We start from the raw sequence: 23,157 nt of genomic DNA on the forward strand, positions 1-23,157 counted from the left end.
AAATTAATTGAACTTTTCAAATGAAATCAATTAATTTTTTAACCAAATATTTTTTTATGCACAATTAAAAGTGTGATTGATACTATCATTTTCATGATTGAAGACATTTCAATTAAAAAATTAGTTGAAACAATTAATTTTGTGATTGAATCAGACTGTTTTTGTGTGTAATGTTGGTGCCATTTGTTCTTTGTAATCGTTTGTTTTCATTTTGGAATGAAAGGTGATTTTTTCCCGAATTTCTAGAGATCCAAAATGTTGAATATGGCGGATTGGACTTTTGTAGTTTATTTTTACTACATCTCGATGAAAAGTTAAGTTAATGTACAATTATTGAGACCGACTGATTTCATCACTTGACCATGTTTCCCCAAAAAGGATATAACCGCCACCACCAAAGAAAATGTGATCACATTTTAAAAGTGAATGCAAAATCTCATTGGTATACCATATTCCTTATGATTTTTGTACAAATACCTCCAGCATGAGCCCCATTGCCCAGTGGGAGGTCATCTACTTAGATACACACGCAAATTTTCCCTTTTTCTAACTCCAAGTAAAAATGGCTACCTTCTCCACCATGATCCTTTAGGTTATGGCGTGCGCACTGATTCACATAGCCTATATGGAAAGTATGATGATGTAAATTTGTAGTCCATCTATCCAAGCATTTCAGTTTGGTTTTCATGATGGTGGCAAAAATGCTGTTTTGATTAATTATAGCTTCCTCTAAACACGGAACCGCTTTGTTACCCCAAGTCCGGTGCAGTAGCAGAAGCGATGGCTAACAACAACTACGACGACAACAATAATAATAATACGAACATTCTAAAGATTCAGTGAAAATTTAAATGGTCTTAACATGCAACTTTGGGACTTTTGGTTGGTTGGTTGGCTGACTGGTGTGTTCAGCCACCAAGTAGACGATGAGACCAACATGCACCAGGACATAAACAAATTATAGCCATCCCAAAAGAAAATCAGAAAGTGAAAAACAAAGAAGAAAAAAATCATAAGCACAACCGAAAAGGAAACCAGCCAAACTATCAGACCCGCCTAACTGCAACTCAAGGCATAAATAGGAAGAGAAATTTCTTTTGGGGCTTGAAATAAAGAAATTAAGCAACACAAACCACAAATTTTAACACTGGGGAAGAAGGCGAAATCAAGCAATCTAGAATTGTTCTATACCTTAGCAGAATGTTAAATAGATTCTTGTGGAATATTTGAGATTTAGTTAAAATTGTTTACTTATAATTTTTCCAACGAAGATGCATAACTTTTTGACATTTTCATAAAGTTTGAGATACCTCCTTCCCCTTTTCCACCCGGTCCCATTAAATTGCATATGGTATGGAAATTACCAGATTACAACAAGTAATTATTTCCGCAAACTACTGCTAAAATTAAATTAACATTTTTCACTTACGGACGACAATGGTGGTGATGGTAGAGGAAAGAACGTCACAAAGACTTCCGTGAGCGCCTATTTTACAGGCAAGCATTTTGATGTGGTTACAGATACATGGATGGAAGAGCCCGAGCTACAGTGAAACATGGAACATGGAATTTTGGAAAATGAAAAATGAAAAATTTATAGCAGTATATGGAAGTATACTAAATTAGGGGAGTACAGGGTGTAATCATTTTGAGTGCGATACTGCCCAGGGCATTACATCGCACTATAATTAAGATATTTTGCCGAATATATCTTGACCACACGGCCGATGATGGGGAGTGACCATCGGCCATAAAGGCAGCCTACATCATTGGGTTAAGTTGAATTGGAAAACCAAATATTAACAGGCTCACTTGGACTATTCAGTCCATTGTGATACCACATTAACTAAAACTACCTATTACATATAACAGGTTGGTTGATAAGTCCCCGGTCTGACACATAGATGGCGTTGCTAGTATTAAATGCATATTATTTTTATATAGTACCAACCTTCAAATGATTCGTGTCAAAATTTGACGTCTGTAAGTCAATTAGTTTGTGAGAGAGCGTCTTTTGTGAAGCTTTTTGTTATTGTGAAAAAATGGAAAAAATACGGGGTAAGCAAAAACTTGGCTTGATAATGAGTTTCCGGACTCTGCCCCAGGGAAATCAACAATAATTGATTGGTATGCAAAATTCAAGCGTGGTAAAATGAGCACGGAGGACGGTGAACGCAGTGGACGCCCGAAACAGGTGGTTACCGACGAAAACATAAAAAAATCCACAAAATGATTTTGAATGACCGTAAAATGAAGTTGATCGAGATAGCGGAGGCCTTAAAGATATCAAAGGAACGTGTTGGTCATTCATATCATTCATCAATATTTGGATATGCGGAAGCTCTGTGCAAAATGGGTGCCACGCGAGCTCACATTTGACCAAAAACAACAACGTGTTGATGATTCTGAGCGGTGTTTGCAGCTGTTAACTCGTAATACACCCGAGTTTTTCCATCGATATGTGACAATGCATGAAACATGGCTCCATTACTACACTCCTGAGTCCAATCGACAGTCGGCTGAGTGGACAGCGACCGGTGAACCGTCTCCGAAGCGTGTAAAGACTCAAAAGTCCGCTGGCAAAGTAATGGCCTCTGTTTTTTGGGATGCGCATGGAATAATTTTTATCGATTATCGTGAGAAGGGAAAAACCATCAACAGTGACTATTACATGGCATTATTGTAGCATTTGGAGGTCGAAATCGCGGCAATCGCGGCCCCTAAATGAAGAAGAAAAAAGTGTCGTTCCACCAAGACAACGCACCGTGCCACAAGTCATTGAGAACGATGGCAAAAATTCATGAATTGGGCTTCGAATTGCTTCCCCACCCACCGTATTCTCCAGATCTGGCCCCCAGCGACTTTTTCTTGTTCTCAGACCTCAAAAAGATGCTCGCAGGGAAAAAATTTTGCTGCAATGATGAGGTGATCGCCGAAACTGAGGCCTATTTTGAGGCAAAACCGAAGGAGTACTACCAAAATGAATGGACTACAAAATGTAAGCAAAAATGTATTATTTCCCCCTTCCTATGGTGAAGGGTGTTCACGAAAAATCGAGTAACATACGTTCTTCGTTCGATGAATGCGCGTTCATAATTCTGTTTTTAGGTAAATTTTTCATTTATAGAAACTCATATAGCATCTCATCTGCATGGAAGAAAGTCACCAACATATGTTGGCCCCACTGCTGTCTCACTGTATATTTTTCATCAAAATAGCTTTTTTCTAAAGACTTGATACATCCTTATACAGGATACAAAAATGGCGACAGCGTTGTCGGTACTGTTTGATGACAATAATATGTAGAGAGAGAGAGAAAGAGTTGTGCCATTTTTGCATGTTGGTAATTAAAATATTACCAACATGCGTTTTTGTTAACTTAAAATTACTTTCCGTTCATTTGAGCGAAATGGCACAAACAGAAAGTTTTTCTCTACCAAAAAAAAAAAAAAAACACAACGAAATGGAAAAAGACGGAAATCAAAATTAGTACAAGTGTTGGCGAAATATTTAAATGGGGCTTACTAAAATATATGGAAAAGTGGTGACGGTGGCGGCGGCGGCGGCGGCAACATCAATGGGCCCCAGAAAATGGCTAAAACAATTAAGGCATATTATCCTAAGGATTACAGCGAAACACTTAATAGTTTGGTAAAGCCAACCATGAAAATTGCTTTGGGGGTTAGGGTGGTGGGTATATATATATATGGATTCCTTAAATATTTATCAAATGGCATGGAAAATTGCTATTGCTGGATGCAACATTAACATCCATTAGGATAACACGTGTGGTGACTATGGTGCCTTTTACTCTTCACAAAATAATCTTCAAAATTCCTGGCTCTAAGGCTGCGAGGTATTTCACACTTTAGCTTGATTGTTGATGATGATTTGCAATTAACACAATTCAGTCATTTACATTCATTTGATTTTCATAGATAGATTTGCTGGTAGGGATGGCATTTCATGAATTTGGAAATTCTCAGAATATCAAAATAGCATTTATTTTGATATTATTATTTATTAAGCGTCATGGAAAGTAGTTCTGCGGGATTTTGGCGTATTCCCTGGCCCAAAGCGACGTCTTGAGATTATAGAGACTGTTTTGTTGGTTAGTGCCAATCTTAATCTCCAAAATGCCACTTTCACTTTTTGAAACTTCAATGGCTTTAAGCCAAGCTCATTAGCTCATTTGTATTAGCTTAAGATTCTTCTTTTTTATACCATCCACCATAGGATGGGGGTATATTAACTTTGTCATTCCGTTTGTAACACATCGAAATATTGCTCTAAGACCCCATAAAGTATATATATATACTGGGTCCTGGTGAAATTCTGAGTCGATCTGAGCATGTCCGTCCGTCCGTCCGTCTGTTGAAATCACGCTAACTACCGAACTAAACAAGCTATCGACTTGAAACTTGGCACAAGTAGTTGTTATTGATGTGGGTCGGATGGTATTGCAAATGGGTCATATCGGTCCATTTTTACGTATAGCCCCTATATAAATGGACCCCCAAATTTGGCTTGCCGATCCTCTAAGAGAAGCAAATTTCATCCGATCCGGCTGAAATTTGATACATGGTGTTGGTATATGGTCTCTAACAACCATGCAAATATTGGTCCACAACGGTCCATAATTATATATAGCCCCCATATAAATCGATCCACAGATTTGGCTTGCGGAGCCTCTAAGAGAAGCAAATTTCATCCGATCCGGCTGGAATTTGGTACATGGTGTTAGTATATGGTCTCTAACAACCATGCAAAAATTGGTCCCCATCGGTCCATAATTATATATAGCCCCCATATAAACCGATCCCCAGATTTGACCTCCGGAGCCTCGTGGAAGAGCAAAATTCATCCGATTCGGTTGAAATTTGGTACGTGATGTTAGTACATGATATTTAACAACCATGCCAAAAGTGGTCGATATCAGTCCATATATAGCACCATATAAACCGATCCCGAGATTTGGTTTTGGAGCCACTTGGAGGAGCAAATTTCATCCGAGTCAGTTGAAATTTGGTACATTGTTCTAGTATATGGCCGTTAACAACCATGTCTAACTAGGTCCATATGGGTCTATAGTTATATATAGCCCTCAATCCCCAATCACACAAAAATTGGTCTATATCAAGTTCATAATTGTACCCCCATATTTCAATTCTCGCTCTCTACGTACCGTGCAAAAGTCCATATCGATTCGTAATTATTTGTAGACTTACCTATACATACCTTTTTGGTCTAATATATACCACGTATGGACTAACTCACAATTTAGAAAACGATGTTAAGAAGTTTTAAAATACCACAACCCAATTAATTCGATTGTGGATGACAGTCTTTCGTAGAAGTTTCTACGCAATCCATGGTGGAGTGTACATAAGATTCGGCCTGGCCGAACTCACGGTCGTATATACTTTTTTTTATTTCCTAAAATCCATTTCGAAATCCCTATTTTCAGGGAATCATTCATTCCTGTATATGAACATCTTTACAACATTTCATTCAAGATTGTCTCTCCCATATACACACACACATTCTCACCAACAAGTGTGAATGGTATCTAACACCCCTTTTGTTCTCTTTGTGTGTGTGTGTTTGAATGTGGCTGTCTATTCACTTTACTCTGTTTTGTAACCGAAGGTCTGAACAAACAAAAACAACCCTTAAATGCATTTTTAAGGATATTCGATAAAAGGACTGCTTTTCAAATCATCACATTTCACCCCTCACCCTAAAAAAGATAGCACAATACCTAATTACCAAATGATTAAGCGATTTATGATGTTCATCAGTGATTGAAATGAAGTGCGTAACGAATCGAATAATGGCCTCATCAAGTTGTTGAGAATTATTTGCGGTTGTCTTTAATTTCTTAAAGGCCATAAAAAGGATTTATTTTACATAGTCAGATTTTTTTGTTTGGATTTTTGTTTTTTTTTTCTCTCCCCTAAAAGATACATCCACTGACTATGACGATGGTCTATATTGGTCCTTGGCAGCAACTTTCGATTTGTGTAAATCTAAATGAAAAAGAACGTAAATCTAACCACAGGTGGTCTCTGGGGAAAAATCATGACACTTGCTGACAAAATATTGTCTTTTTAACATATGGCCTATTTGCACGCAAAGAAAAAAAAAACGTTTGGAAAACGTGTACCGAAAACGTTTTTCTTTTGTTAGAGTTTTTTGAATTGCTTCGAAAAGAATACACTTTTATCACAAAAAAAAAATTGTTTGTTACAAAATCTTAATTTTTTTAATAAAAAAAGTTATTTTTGAATCAACAACACAGTCCATTTCGTTTATATTAAACACTGTTCTTTTCTGACTTTAGGTCTTTAATAAGACACATTTTACAGTTCAAAATTTAATATACTACAATGTAATGTTGAACATTTTTTCGGAATCTTCCGAACATATCTGGAATATATGTAAAAACAAAAAAAAAACTTTGGTCGAAGCAGGGATCGAACCCACGACCCTTGGCATGCAAGTCAGACGTAGCAACCACTGCTCCATGGTGCCCAACTAAATGTATTTTTCTGTGAAATAAACTTTGTTTAATCGGCTCGTGGGCGCCGCAAGCTATGCTATATAAATATAACTTATATGGGTAATTATCTATTGATGACAATAACGGCTACATAGCTCAGTGGATAGTGTGTTGGCTTACAAATTGCATGGTCCGCGGTTCGATTCTCCGTCCAGGCGAAAGGTAAAAAAAATTTTAAAAATTTATAAAATTGTATAATTTCTTCTACATTGTTTGTAGTACAGAAAAAGGTGCTAAGAACTAAAAAAAACCCTGGAAGTGAGAAAGATGGGAGGGAAAATGCAATTAGCCAGAAAAAAAATTGTTTTGAGTTAGTCTTTATGAAATTGTTGTTACATCCTGGAAAAGAATAAACGTTTATCACAAAAAGTATATACTTTTCTTCCAAATACACTTCCTTTCAACGAAAAGCAAATGAGAAACGAACTTTGTTTGTCTAAAATTTCGTTTGGGAGGAAAGAATTATTTTTTTGCGTGTGTGAGGAGGGTTATAACTAAGCAATTAAAGATCATTACCAATGGAATGTCTCTACGCTGTCTATTCGCAAGGAGAATGTGATTTCTAGAATTATTATAAAGGCAGACACTAGTGCCTATGTTTTAGGTTAAAGAGATTTCTCGAAAAAAAAAAATTTTACAGGGATGGAGTCCAAAATATGTCTTAATTTTTATATGATTTTTTTTGTATTATTTACTTAATTATTATTTAAAATCTTTACTTTTACTTTTTTTTCAGGTTCTGGTCAAATTCAACTATGGCAGTTTTTATTAGAACTACTCTCGGATTCCGGCAATGCCGGTTGTATAACATGGGAAGGTACAAATGGTGAATTCAAATTGACCGATCCCGATGAGGTTGCACGTCGTTGGGGAGAAAGGAAATCAAAACCAAATATGAATTATGATAAATTAAGTCGTGCTTTGAGGTAAGTTCAATTGATGTTTCTTAAAAGTTATCAATAAAACGAATTGAGAGATCTGTTAATAGGAAGCTATATTAAAGGAAACAAGTAAGTAAAATTGAAAGTCGGGCGGGGCCGCCTATATCATACCCTAAACCACCCTTACTGAATTAGTAATCATAAGCATTTATGGGGTAACATTGATATAGGTCTGGGAGATAAACCGCAGTTGCATATTTAAGAAAATTAAGGGGTACATGTTTATGGGTGCTTTGTCTTAATCTGACTGTAGCTCATAGTCAGTGTTGTTCGGTTTACCCTATAAGGACAAACAAAGTTCCTTAATTTCCCATAAATTCCCAAACAATTTTCCCTACAATATTTTTCGTTAAATTTAAACAATTTTTACAAAACAAAAATGGTTCCAAGTACTTTATTATCTTAAAACATGAAAATGCAACGTATATAACCTAGAAAATAAATTTGTATTACCACCACGGTTGTCACAGTTGGTAGAATTCTACCAAAAATAGTATTTTTTTTTTTGTTAAATCTCTATAGAAATAACATTTTGGAAAAAGTTTCTATAAACAATTTTTTTGAGAAATTTTTCTATTGACAGAAATTTTTTAAATAAATTCTGTAGAAATAAAATGTTGACAAAATTTTCTACAGCAATAAAGTTTTAACAAAAATTTCTATAGAAATATTTGTTTGGTAGATTTGTGGTAATTTGTGATAATCTTCAAATTTTGTTAGATTTTTTTTTTGGCACGAGTGGTAACTGTCGTTACCACACATTGTTAAAAATCAAGCCTTGCCGGCTTCTAATTTCCTCCTCTAGAGCCACCAAAATGTAAAAATTATTACAAATTGTGTTGAGTGAAAATGTATCTACATTGGGCCCTACGTCCTAAATATTAGAAAAAACGTTCATATAGGGAATTTCCCCTACTTCTAGCAACACTGGCTGTAGTTGATATTGCACCTACGGGGTTAGTATGCCACTAATATTGAGCCCATTATTAAAAAAGAGCAAATCGCTCAATCAGTGTGAGTAATACATCCAAATTTGTAAAAATTGAGCAATATTTTTATGTAAGACCTACAAGGACGTATAAATACGATCGGCTAGTACATCAAAATTTGAAATTTAGGTAACATTGGTTAATAAATAAAAGTGTTATGGCACAATTTGGGAAAATCGAGCGATGCACAATTTGAGTAAGATCAGTTAAGAAATGAGGCCTCTATGGTCAAACATAAGGTTGTTAGCGGCAAATTTTTCAAAATCGGGCGATACATATATATCTATATCTACATCTGAACCGATTTCGATTCAATTTTGCACATACTGCTAGTACTATATAGGACTGGATCTAGCCAACTTTGAGTAAGATCGGTTAATATATAAGGGTTCTATGGCCAAAGTTGGGAAAATCAAATTTGGGAAAATTTAATACATATATATATGGGAGCTATATCTCAATCTGAACCGATTTCTATGAAATTTTGCACATACAGTTAGTGCTATAGAAGATTACATTTGGCCAACTTTGACTACTATCGGTTGATAAAGGGTTTTATAGCAAAATTTAGAAAAATCGGGCGGTAGATATATATGGGAGCTATAGCTAAATCTGAACCGATTTCCATGATTTTTGTGCACATATAGTTAGTGCTATAGAAGATTACATTTAGCCAACTTTGAGTAAGATCGGTTGATAAATAAGGGTTTTGTGGTCAAAATTGGGAAAATCGGGCGATACATATGTATAAGAGCTATATCTAAATCTGAACCGATTTGGATGAGATTTTGCAGACTTGAAGGACGATGAAAAAGATTACCTTTTGCCAAATTTGGTGACGATCCGTTTGAAAAAATGCACAACGTGACCCCATTTGTCGAAATCGGGCGATACATATATATGGGAGCTATATCTAAATTTGATCCGATTTCTTCCAAATTCAATAGCGTTTGTCCTTGTGACCAAAAAACTCCCTGTACCAAATTTCATCAAAATCGTTTAATAATTGCGACCGGAATCCTGTGAACAACAAATACATGGATAGACGGACTGACACCAAGCGCTAGATCGACTCAGCAGGTGATTCTGAGTCGATCGGTATATATTTTATGGGGTCTAAAATCAATACTTCTGGTAGGCACATTTTTTGGCAGATCAAACTTATTATACCCTGACCACTATGTGGTTTAGGGTATAAAAATACTTTGTTGCGGAACGAAATTTTAGACAAAAATGTTCCTGCACACCGTTCAAAAATGATATTTTGCTCTTAAAACATGTTTGGGGTGATCATATTTTTTCTCTATGTGTACTGTCCAAAATGTCGCAGGTGCAAATATATTGAGGTTGGAGGTGTCCTGTTGCTTCCGAAATGTTTGTCTGCCCAGGGTTTCCATACTATCTCAGCAAAAAAAGTATCGCCCAAAAACGTACTGAAAATGTTCTTTTTGGATCCGGCAGAAGCGATGAATTTAACATGGAATTGTCATAGGACAGATGTCCATTATTTCAACAGCCGTTGTACTGAATTTGCATCACTTCTTAAGGTGTGATCCCAAATCAGTGTTTTGCTTGTGAATTACAAAAATGTGTGATATTGTGCCAAATAAATAATATATATAATTTTTTTTTATGATTTTTAATGCATTCGCTTGTCTGAAACGTTTGACCTCCTATATATTTTCATAAATTCGCATTTTTTTCCAGAATGAATTTAGCATTTTTTATTCGATAAAAGTTTAATAATTTGTACCGTGTTACTAATTCTTATCCTGTTTCTAAACATTTAAAAATAACAACAACAACAAACAAAAATCAAATTGCTTATTAAAATATAAAAAAGGCGAGTTATAAACAATTGAATTAATAGGACATTTTTGGAAGTGCTTTAAAAGTTGTGCCTTTTGAAGAACTTCCAATATTTTTCGCTGGGGTGTTTAGTACATTTTCCCGATAATATTGGACATCGAAGGTATACATTTTTAGCTAATCTCTTTGGCAATTGAATCCAATCATTTGGTGTGGTAAAAAAGTGCTCAAATTGGAATTGCTTCTCATCGGAAGAAACCAAATTCGCTAACTGGCCACTTTCGTACAAGCGAAGGTGGCTCTTGCCATCTTAACACTTTTTGTGCATTGTTGAGTTATTGCACTTTTTGCAACTTCAATGGCTTTGGTCCAAGCTCATTTTTCATCCGTCCTCGCGATATGTTCAGCTCACGAACAAGTTTTGCATTTTGATCAAAACTGGTCTTCACTTTTCGGATCGTTTCGGGTATTGTTATCGTACACTTTTTGGACGCGATACAAAGATTTATTCACATTTAAATGCTGGAGGACTTTAGCAATATCCATTTGGGGTTTTCCAGAAATATATAAAGCAATCACGATTATCTTGAGATGGAAAACCATCAACAGTGACTATTATATGGCGTTATTGGAGCGTTCGAAGGTTGAAATATCGGCAAAACGGTCCCATATGAAGAAGAAAAAAGTGTTGTTCCACCAAGACCACGCACCGTACCACAAGTTATTGAGAACGATGGCAAAAATTCATGAATTGGGCTTCGAATTGCTTCCCCACCCACCGTATTCACCAGATCTGGCGCCCAGGGACTTTTTCTTGTTCTCAGACCTCAAAAGGATGCTCGCAGGGAAAAAATTTGGCTACAATGAAGAGGTGATCGCCAAAACTGAGGCCATTTTGAGGCAAAACGGAAGGAGTTCTACCAAAATGATATCAAAAAATTTGAAGGTCGTTATAATCGTTGCATCGCTCTTGAAGGGAACTATGTTGAATAATAAAAACGAATTTTCACAAAAAATGTGTTTTTCTTTGTTAGACCGGGGACTTATCAGCCAACCTGTTATGTCTTACAATTAAGGCAAATTTTCCTTAAAGTAAAGAAAAAAAATATTTAATTTAAAGGAAAACGTGCTTTAGATTTAGATTTCAAATAAAAACGCTTTAAATATGGAATATCCAAACGACAGATACAAATTTCGTTTTTTTCGAAATTAAAAACCCCATTTTTACTTTGAAGTATCTGTTATAATTTGGATTGTTATTCTGGAATTTGTTTCTACGTGAAGCTATGAATATATCGTAAAAAGATAATAAATATTCCATGAATGAGATCTATATATTAATTTTGATTTTATTGATTTATTTAGATTTACAGCTACATAGGACCCTAAAAAATTTAGTTATTTTAAAGGAGCCACATCTTTGGCTGGTAATCAATACCAAAATCCTTAAGGATAGGTCAACATTTTTGGTTCCAAGTTTTTTGAGTGTTTGAGTGTCTAAAGAAATTTCGTAATATGAAACAAATATTTTTGAATAATTCGATTGGCCATGGCTCATCATTAAATTTCAAATAATAACATCAACTATAAGGGTTGATAACTTACATTACATCCTCCCCAAAAAAAATAGAAGAACAACGAGAACAATAACAATTAGTATACCACAAGGAATAATTCATTAGCCATTAGTTCGCATATTAGTCATCTAAAGAAACTGCGGCATATTTGTGATTGGCATAACAAGTGCATCCTTAGAAAAGTTTCGCCTTCCTTTTCTCACAAACAAACCCTCCTAAACGCCCCCTTTGTAAGACAATTCATTAGACCAGGAGGTCAAATGAAATAATAGAGCAACAAACAAAAAACGAAAATCGATAAAAATACTAACACATGGTCAATGCAATTGAATGAATTTATTGTGGATGTTCCACTGATTGATTATTATCTCAAAAAAGCAAAAAATAAAGGACGAGAAAATGCCCTAATATTTTTGCTACAAAAAATCATAGAAAATTACCCAAAAAAATCAAACGTTTATCAATAAAATAAAATAGCCTGATTGCTTGTAACTTTAAGAAACAGAATCTAAGCGATTTCATCAAAGGTCAGTGGGAGGAAGGATGGAGAGATGGAAAAATCAAATTTTGCCAACCTTCTCATGTGTCTTGGTTGGGCAAAGGGAGTTTAGTTGAGAATATCCTTGACTGTCTTAATGATAATAAATCTATGTTTTCTTTTACTACGTGTTTGGGATTTATGTCTATATGTTATATACCTTAGCCTGGAATGAATGATTGAAATGGCTGTGTCTCTGTCTGTTGCCGAGCCCTAGCCCTAGCCATGAAACGTGGTGGTTTCCATTCATGTCTGTTTGTATAAAAATCAAATTAAGCCCACTGCTGTGATTACACATTGCAATAAAATTGGAAATCTAATGAAATTTGCCCAAAACAAACTAAATAATAATAATGTGACCATAAATGACAACTGTTTGCGCCCGTTTGTTACAGGGAATGGTAGCGAATATAGAATGACTGAGCCATATAGGGTTACAGGTCATGGGTTTGTTTATGGATTTTGGATTTCATTGCCTAAACATTGTCGAGCATTTAATGTGCAATTTATGTCCCATTGAGTTCAGAGTTCACATCATTTCCAATTAATATTTAAATGGTATTAAAGCATTTTGTAGAATAAATAAAAAAAAAACAAAAATGCTTTCTTATTGTATTTTATTAAATTCCATAAAATTCAATATTTCACTTAATCAAAAATTGCCCTGCTGCATCAGCAGCAACAACGCCACTTTCTTTTGTCAACGTTTTTGTACTCCTGGTGTTGTTCGATGAAACAATACCAATGGCAAGGAGTGAAAAAATACAAACACAAAACTCATCGACATCATCGAACAATCAGAGATGAAAGATTTGGTGTACGTGAATGAGTAAATTGTTTCAGTTGTTGGCGGTCACTTCCGGTCCAAATGAATGAATGACTGAATGCAATTCAATTCATTCGCAGAGTCTAGCTGTAGTAATCATGGAAAAAAGTAGGCATGAACTCATTGGGGCCACGAGAAAGAAGGCATCAAAAATGATTTGCCAGTAGTTGTTAACATAAGTTAGCTGACACGAAATGTTACTATTCCAAGTCAGAGCAAATATTTTGTCGCTTCTATTATGAAAATTATAATATCGATAACCGACAAAAATTAAAATAATTAATTGATCCAATCAAAAATTTTTATTTTTATTCTTGATTTCATTAATGAATGAATTGATTGAAAAAAAAAAAGTTTTTTTTTTAATATATTTCCAAATTCAAATTAAGATTTCAACTGTAAAGCTATTTTATACCCTCCACCATAGGATGGGGGTATATTAACTTTGTCCTTCCGTTTGTAACACATCGAAATATTGATCTAAGACCCCATAAAGTATATATATATATTCTGGGTCGTGGCGAAACTCTGAGTCGATCTGAGCATGTCCGTCCGTCCGTCTGTTGAAATCACGCTAACTTCCGAACGAAACAAGCTATCGACTTGAAACTTGGCACAAGTAGTTGTTATTGATGTAGGTCGGATGGTATTGCAAATGGCCCACATCGGTCCACTATTACGTACAGCCCCCATATAAACGGACCCCCAAATTTGGCTTGCGATTGCTCTAAGAGAAGCAAATTTCATCCGATCCGGTTGAAATTTGGTACATGGTGTAAGTATATGGTCTCTAAAAACCATGCAAAAATTGGTTCATATCGGTCCACTTTTACGTATAGCCCCCATATAAACGGACCCCCAAATTTGGCTTGCGATTGCTCTAAGAGAAGCAAATTGCATCCGATCCGGCTGAAATTTGGCACATGGTGTTAGTATATGGTCTCTAACAACCATGCAAAAATAGGTCTACATCGGTCAATAATTATATATAGCCCCCATATAAGCCGATCCAAAGATTTGACCTCCGGAGCCTCTTAGAGGAGCAAAATTCATCCGATCCGGTTGAAATTTGGTACGTGGTGTTAATATATGGTCTCTAACAACCACGCAAGAATTGGTCCATATCGGTCCATAATTATATATAGCCCCAATATAAATCAATCCCCAGATTTGTCCTCCGGAGCCTCTTGGAGGAGTAAAATTAATCTGATCCGGTTGAAATTTGGAACATGTTGTTAGAATGTGGTCTCTAACAACCCCGAAGAATTGGTCCATATCGGTCCATAATTATATATAGCCCCAATATAAATCGATCCCCAGATTTGTCCTCCGGAGCCTCTTGGAGGAGCAAACTTCATCCGATCCGGTTGAAACTTGGTACGTGGTGTTAGTATATGGTCTCTAACAACCACGCAAGAATTGGTCCATATCGGTCCATAATTATATATAGCCCCCATATAAATCGATATCCAGATTTGTCCTCCGGAGCCTCTTAGAAGAGCAAAATTCATCCGATCCGGTTGAAATTTGGTACGTGATGTTAGTATATGGTCTCTAACAACCACGCAAGAATTGGTCCATATCGGTCCATAATTATATATAGCCCCCATATAAATCGATCCCCAGATTTGTCCTCCGGAGCCTCTTGGAGAAGCAAAATTCATCCGATCCGGTTGAAACTTGGTACGTGGTGTTAGTATATGGTCTCTAACAACCACGCAAGAATTGGTCCATAACGGTCCATAATTATATATAGCCCCCATATAAAGCGATCCCCAGATTTGTCCTCCGGAGCCTCTTGGAGGAGTAAAATTTATCCGATCCGGTTGAAATTTGGAACATGGTGTTAGAATGTGGTCTCTAACAAACACGAAAGAATTGGTCTATATGGGTCCATAATTATATATAGCCCCCATATAAACCTTTCCCCAGATTTGATCTCCGGAGCCACTTGGAGGAGCAAAATTCATCCGATCCGGTTGAAATTTGCAACGTGCTGTTAGTATAAGGCCGCTAATAACCATGCCAAAATTGGTCCATATCGGTCTATAGTTATATATAGCCAATCCCCAATCACACAAAAATTGGTCCATATCGGTTCATAATCATGGTTGCCACTCAAGCCAAAAACAAACTACAAAAATTTTATTTTTATTTTTATAGAAAACATTGTCAAAATGTTATTTCTACAGAAATTTTTTTCCAAATTTTATTTCTATAGAAAATTTTGCCAAAATTTTATTTCTATAGAAAATTTTTTCCAAATTTTATTTCTATAGAAAATTTTGACAAAATTTTACTTCTATAGAAAATGTTGTCAAAATTTTATTTTGTCAAAATTTTATTTCTATAGAAACTTTAAACTTAATTATATACGTATTTAATCGGCCTTTTTTAGTTTAATATATATCACGTATGGACTATGTGGTATATATTACGGTGTTAGGAAGTTTTAAGATACCTTGCCATCGGCTTCAGTAGAAGTTTCTACGCAATCCATGGTGGAGGGTACATAAGCTTCGGCCTGGCCGAACTTACGGCCGTATATACTTGTTTTTGTTTTCATGTTAAATGGCCCTACTTCCTTCTAGTTTGTTTTTAATATAATCAAGTATATACAGCAGTAAGTTCAGCCGGGCCGAATCTTAAATAACCACAACCATGAATCAAATATAATATTTTCCGTTGAAAACTCTTCGTGGTAGCGGGTTACTTGATAATATATAGAATTTAAGGGGGATTTGATGACAGCAATTATCCCAAGCACATTAGCTTAGTTAGTACGCTTCCCGAAGAAAAACTTAAAGACTCTACCTATGAAGACCAGATCAGATTCTGGATTCATAAGAACCAACTTTGTTTGAGTGTGCAAGAAAATTATTAAATAACGCCTTGATTTGAAATGTAAAATCTGTAAATTTTTACCGCCATTATTTAAATGATTACGGGAAGTAAAATCTGGAAATTTTACTTTCAGTTTAAAGCAAGTTTCATGATAAGTCAATAGGCGGATACCCTCAAGAAGTGAAATCGATCTATATGGACAGATAAAAATTAAATTCGATAGAATTTCAGTCAAATCGGATAAAAAGCTACGGCTTCTATCAGCTCAAGACCCAAAATCGGCAGGTCGGTTCATATGGGGACTATATCAAAACCTGGATCGATATAGCCCATCTACGAATTTGACCTGCCAGCAAACAAAAAACGAATCTCTGCCACATTTCAGGGCGATAGCACCATTATTGAAGGCTGTAGCGTGATTACAACAGACAGCAGACGGACATGGTTATATCGTCTTAGAATTTCTCCCTGATCAAGAATATATACTTTATACTCGTACAGTCGGAAATCGATATTTCGATGTGTTAGAAACGGAGTGACAAACTAATTATACCCCCCTCACCATTCTATGGTGGTGGGTATAGAAAGTGGCACCACATTGCAAAAAAATTCTAAATTCTGCAAAGTGGTGGTTAAAATTCAACTTGGGAGAAATAATTCTCGTATGTAATTTTCATAGGAAAATTAACATAACAGGTTGGCTGATAAGTCCCCGGTCTAACAAGGAAAAACACATTTTTTTGTCAAAATTCGGTTTTATTATTCAACATAGTTCGCCGTAAGAGCGATACAACGATTATAACGACCTTCCAATTTTTTGATACCATTTTGGTAGGACTACTTCGGTTTTGCCTCAAAATAGGCCTCAGTTTCGGCGATCACCTCGCAAATTTTTTTTCCCTGCGAGCATCCTTTTGAGGTCTGAGAACAAGAAAAAGTTGCTGGGGGCCAGATTTGGTGAATACGGTGGGTGGGGAAGCAATTCGAAGCCCAATTAACTTGTGGCACGGTGCGTTGTCTTGGAGGAACAACACTTTTTCTTCTTCATATGGGGCCGTTTTACCGCGATTTCGACCTTCAAAAGCTCCAATAACGCCTGTTATAAGACCCAAATTGAATCATCTCACCCAGCCAGATCTCACTAGAGACTATGGAAATGTCGATTGGTCGACACTGAAAGGTGGGTATCTGGAATTTCCTTTTCAATAGCTCAATATTACCAATTCCTTAATTTTCGTGTCCAATTAGCTCGCATTAAAATTGTAATAATATGTAAAGTAATTGATTTGGACGAAAAACCAGCCTGCGTTGATATCAGGCTAACATAAAAATAGTAAAATATTTCATATTTGGAAAACTTGCTCTTACATGTTAAATGATTTTGAAAGGCCTCCTGGACTTCAGTTTTTCCCGAGCTATGCAACCTTTCTTGTTTGATAGTCTTGCAACATTGTTTTTTTTGTCACCATCTTATTTGGTCCCTACTTGCATAGTTTTTGAATGACGACTGGCAATTGGCAATGCAACTGCATAATAATGATGTTCCCTGAAATTGGCCCGAATTTCATTTGACATCACATTCATGGTGAACAATTATTGTATTTTTATTTTTACAAAAAGCCATCAGAAAAGCAAAAAAAATGAGTTTAATTTCGATAAAAAAAAGTTTTGTATTGTTTCATTGTCGACGATGGACAACGTTGGCGACAATAATAGCTGATGCAACAGCACAGCATCGTCACCATTTACAGCAACAAATTATTGCTAATTACCATTGACACAGGCCAATGGACTACAGTGAGAGAGAGATAGGCACTTTCGAAAGTTTTTAAATATATGTTATTTTTTTCATAGCGAAATAAAAACGTAGGGTTATTGTACATAAACACTTAATTGTATTTCCCTTAAAGAAATTTTTACGAGATTCTCTGGTGACATTTTAGGGTATCTTTAAGTGCTCAATTTTTTTTCGCTATATGCTGTCTACTATTTAATGCAATGCCATTGTTAGGTCTGCGGGTTGGAAAAATTTGAGGATCACTTTTTTAAAGTCCTCTGGAATTGCCGGGTTGAGAAATGTGAAGTACCACAGTGGTGAACTTCTCTCTTATCACTGGCTGCTGTCGGATTTCATATTACAATTAAAAGGGACCTAATTTTTAGAGCCGAGTCCGAGCGACGTTTCACATTGCAGTGAAATCACTTAGAGATGCTTTGAGACTCTCAAACATGTCGCTAGCATTACTGAGAGGGAATAAAACACCAATGAAAAACTTTTTGGAAATCGGATATGCTAACCATAGCACCACGATGGCTCCCACACTGTTGAAAGGTTTCTTCTAAAATCGAAACGAATGTAAGTAACTCTCTCAAATTTGCCACTTTTTTAAGCGTTGTTCCTTTTGTGTCACTTTTTTTTGGCCAAATACTCGTATTTGTATGCCATGTCACTTTTTAATTAATTTTTTTCTAGTGGAATATATTTTTATTTTTTTTATCCCGAATCCCTTTGAAGCCGCGATTTTGTCGGTGTTGTTGTTGTAGCCCTTTGGAGTTGGTATTTTCGAGTTTTTCGGGAAATAAGCATACTCCAAATGGGGGTTTGCAGTCCTGTGTCCGCCCCGGGCCGTAGACCCGACTGCAACGAGGGCGGATTTTGCCGGTGTTGTAGGATCTAGTGTGGCCAATATTATAATTTTGAGCAATTTTTCCACTTCAAACTATAGTGTTATCAAGCGGACAATTGTGACGCCTGAAATTATGCAAAGAAAATTTTCTGTAGTAGGTAAACTTGGTTCTCACTTGAACTGTTGATTTCAAGGAAAGTTTTTCGTTTAAATAGGCACACAATTGTACTTGGGTTTATTTAGATCTAATTTAAAAAAAAAATCAACGAAGAAGAAACATATAAATTTTGTTTTTAATTCGTATTTCTCTTTCATAAAAAATTGTTGCATTTTTTTAAGCTAGTGTACCATCACAATCTATACATAGAAATGCTTGACTGTATGCGTTCCTTGCACACAATTTTTTTCTGATTCAATCACGAAATTAATTGATCCAATTAATTTTTTTAATTGAAATGTCTTCAATCACAGAAATGATAGTATTAAGTCAATTAAAAAATTTTAAGTCAATTAAAAAATTAATTGATACTCTTAATTTTTATGATTGTATTTTGTTTCAATTAAAAATTTGTTGACTCAATTAAATTTTTAATTGAATATTTTTTAAAACTCAATCAAGATTTTAATTGGAAAATTTTTTCTGAAATTTTTTTCTGTGTGTGCATACAACTTCCATATTCTATGGTCCGCCGAATCTTATGTGCCTCCACCATGGATTGCGTAGAAACTTCTATTAAAGACTGTCATCCACAATCGAATTACTTGGGTTATAACATAGTAATACTTGCCGATGGAAAGGTATCTTAAAACTCGTTAACATCGTCTTCTAAATTGGAAGTTTATCCATACGGTAAAAAAAGGCAGATTAAAAACACAACGTACCAAATTTCAGCCGAATCGGATGAAATTTGCGCCTCTAAGAAATTTGTCCTTCCAAAAGGCTCCCAAGGTTAAATCTGGGGATCGGTTTATATGGAGCTATATATAATTATAAACCGATATGAACCAATTTTTGCACGGTTGATAGAGATCATATACTTATATCATGTACAAAATTTTAACCGAATAGGACGAAATTTGCTCCTCCAAGAGGCTCCAGAGGTCTAATCTGGGGATTGGTTTATATGGGGGCTATATATATTTATGGACCGATATGGATAAATTTTTGTATGGTTGTTAGAGATCATATACTTACGCAACATAGAAAATTTCAACCGAATCGGATGAAATTTTGCTCCTCCAAGAGGCTCCGAAAGCCAAATCGGGGGATCGATTTATATGGGCGCTATATATAATTATGGACCGATATGGACCAATTTTTGCATGGTAGTTAGAAAATTTTAACCGAATCGGACGATATTTGCCCTTCCAAAAGGCTCCGGAGGTCAAATCTGGGGATCGGTTTATATGGGGGCTATATATAATTATGGAGCGATATGGACCAATTTCAACTACTTGTGCCAAGTTTCAAGTCGATAACTTGTTTCGTTCGGAAGTTAGCGTGACAGACGGACGGACGGACATGCTCAGATCGACTCAGAATTTCACCACGACCCAGAATATATACTTTATGGGGTCTTAGAGCAATTCTTCGATGTGTTACAAACGGAATGGCAAAGTTAATATACCTCTATCTTATGGTTGAGGATATACTAATACTAAATAAACTAAAATGGACTAATTTTCTGGAAGTAAAGAAACATTGGCTGGAGAAATTTTGGTTGTATTACTATTGAGGGCCCAGCAAAAAAAATTGGAAGTTGTTCCACAAACATTTCTTGTAAAGCCCATCCCAGAATCCCCCATCGAGTTTTTTCAACTTCCGATGCAGTTCTTTTGGACAAGTCCACAAACATTTCTTCTAAAGCGCATAGTGGGATCCCCCAATGATTTTTTTCTACTTCCGATGCAGTCCTTTTAGACAAGTGCACAAACATTTCTTCTAAAGCGCATCTTGGGATCCCCCAATGATTTTGTTCTACTTCCGATGCAGTCCTTGTGGACAAGTATTACAAAAAACGCAATCAGGCTATTTTAAGTGCAAATTTTGGACAATTAAATTTTACAAAAAATAGAAAACTAATAAAAAAACTAAAAAAATAGAAAATTAATAAAAAAGTAAAAAAATAATTAAAAAAAAAAAAATGTTATCCCCGCTGGGATTTGAACCTGTCCCGTTTGACTTTTTCGCTTCCATGGAAGTTCTTTTGAGAAGGTTTTGCAAATTACGAGAATTTTTAATTTTTTTGTTGATTTTTAATGGAAAAAATATATTTATACGAAAATATATGCCGAAAATAAAAAATAAAAACGATGCTTGGCATAAAAAATAATTTTTTAGAAAAATATTTGATAAAAAATTGCCGCTGGTGAGATTTGAACCTGCGTTTCTTATTTTTTCGTTCATACTAATAATGAACATATCGAGAAGCAATTAGAATGTTATTCCTTGGTGCGTATTACGATCATATCACAAACATTTGAATTGACCTTTCGACGCTTTATGTTCAATGGCGCTTGTGGCTGAGTGTGCTAAGGCGTTCTGTTATGGTGCCAGCAAACCCAGGTTCAACCCCTGGTCGGACGAAAAAGTTTTTCAAATTGTAAAAATTAGATAATAGGAAAATAATTGTGTAATAAAACATATGGATTAAAAAAAAAATGAAATTGGTTGAAAAAAATTTGTTTTTTTCGCTTTTTAAATTTCTCCATTCAAATTAACTTCCAGGGCACATGTAAAATTCATTGGAGATGATCCAAGTTTGCACTACTTCCGGATCACAGATTGGGGATCCAAACTACTTTTTTGGAAGCTCTTTTTTTGCTGGGGGTATGAAGACAACATCATTTATTCCCCATATCTTCGGTTTTACTTTCTCCTCGCATGTAACCCCTTTTCTTGCCTTTGTAAATTCTTCTCACGTATTAGCACTTATATTCCTTTAACATCTGTCATTTCCACTCGTCTTGAGAAATTCTAGCAGAAAGCGAAAAATACAAAATACAAACATCTCTCAAATTGACAACATCATTGTCAATATACAAATAAGCCAAATTCAAAAAAAAAAAAAAACCAACAACATCATACAAGAGATAACAAGGCTTTATCCTTGTATCTCCTCATATTTGCATTTATCCTTGGGTGAAATATAGAAAAACATCTCAGCAGCAGAATACAAAACTCCCAATCAAGCGTGTAAATTGGTGCTATGACGAAAACAGAATGTTAAGAAAATTCAAAAGAACCAATTCACCCGATTTTGATGTCCTCGTTTCATTTTTGCCGAAACATTAGCAGTGGGTAAACATTTTCACAACACTTGTAAAATTACAAGCTTAATGTAGTTCACTCAAGGATAAAGGATCAAAGAGAAAAAAATAAAGAAATGAAATTATTTCGTGATGATGTTGAAGATGACAATGGTGATGGGGCCGAAAAGCTTTTATTGAATCCACATAAAAGGAAAGAGTTGCTCTTTTTTTGAAGAGGCTAACACAACCGTAAACATTGCTATGCCCAATTGTCACTGTCATCACCATCTTCATTGTCTGTGCCATTAACACCATCGTAAGTCCTTTAATGCTTCATTTGTTTTTATTATCCTTGTTGCTTTTGGCATTTCTTTGGTATTGGTAAACATCACACATATCTCACCACATTTATGTACAAGAAAAAAAGAGACATATGTGTGTTGCTCTTCTTGGGTGTTGATGATGATGGACACTTGTATGTGTCACATAAATGCCTCTGTTTTAATCCTTTTTGGTGTTTTGTGTAGCTTTCCTTTGATGAAGATTGGCTGCTGCGTTTTTTTTTTTTCGTCACATTTTGAGGGCTTTCTTTCTCTCTTCAATTTCGATAAATGCCAATTGTACACCATTTAAAGTCTTTTCCATACTCACTGATTGCCTTCAGTACATGATTGAATGGATGGATGGATGAATGTAGGAATTCTATTGAACGACCCATCATCAGTAGTTCATCGTTTGTTTGTTGTTTTGATTTGCATTGGGATTAAATTTGAAGAGAAAAAAGGGTTTTTATTTACGAATTTCTGTCAATGATTGATTGGGTCAATATCTTAGTTTAGAGTAAATATGCATAAGATATCAAATACACTGGACAAGAGAATGAAATGTTTACAAATCTGTACGATAGCTAAAGGCTATCGAAAGGACTTATCATTACTGTCTTGGATTACATTGAACTGTAGTTATTGGAGATTATGATCTGGGGTCAAGGACAATAAGAAATTATTGAAGTTTTTGTCAACAGAGAAATATAAATATGAATAAAACATAGAAATGATAAAGGGTTAAAGTCGAATATTAAAGGGTGATACGGTCAAAATTTGGTCAAGGGAAAATCGGTGAAATCGTTTATTTAAAAAAATCAAATTAAATTTATTTTTATAGTTCAATTAGTATAAAATTCAGGAAAAAT

The 23,157-nt window shown here is 35.4% G+C and overlaps 1 protein-coding gene across 1 annotated transcript in view; it reads left to right on the forward strand.

The window, feature by feature from the left end:
• The window catches only part of LOC142234666 (DNA-binding protein D-ETS-3-like), a 73,005-nt gene that overhangs the window by 37,979 nt on the left and 11,869 nt on the right, over positions 1-23,157 (forward strand). Inside the window, exon 5 of the mRNA XM_075305836.1 lies at positions 7,299-7,488. Within this exon, the coding sequence (XP_075161951.1) occupies positions 7,299-7,488 (190 nt within the window). The remainder of the gene's footprint in view (positions 1-7,298; positions 7,489-23,157) is intronic.

Source organism: Haematobia irritans, chromosome 4 (genome assembly GCF_050003625.1).
Source record: "Haematobia irritans isolate KBUSLIRL chromosome 4, ASM5000362v1, whole genome shotgun sequence".
NCBI lineage: Eukaryota > Metazoa > Arthropoda > Insecta > Diptera > Muscidae > Haematobia > Haematobia irritans.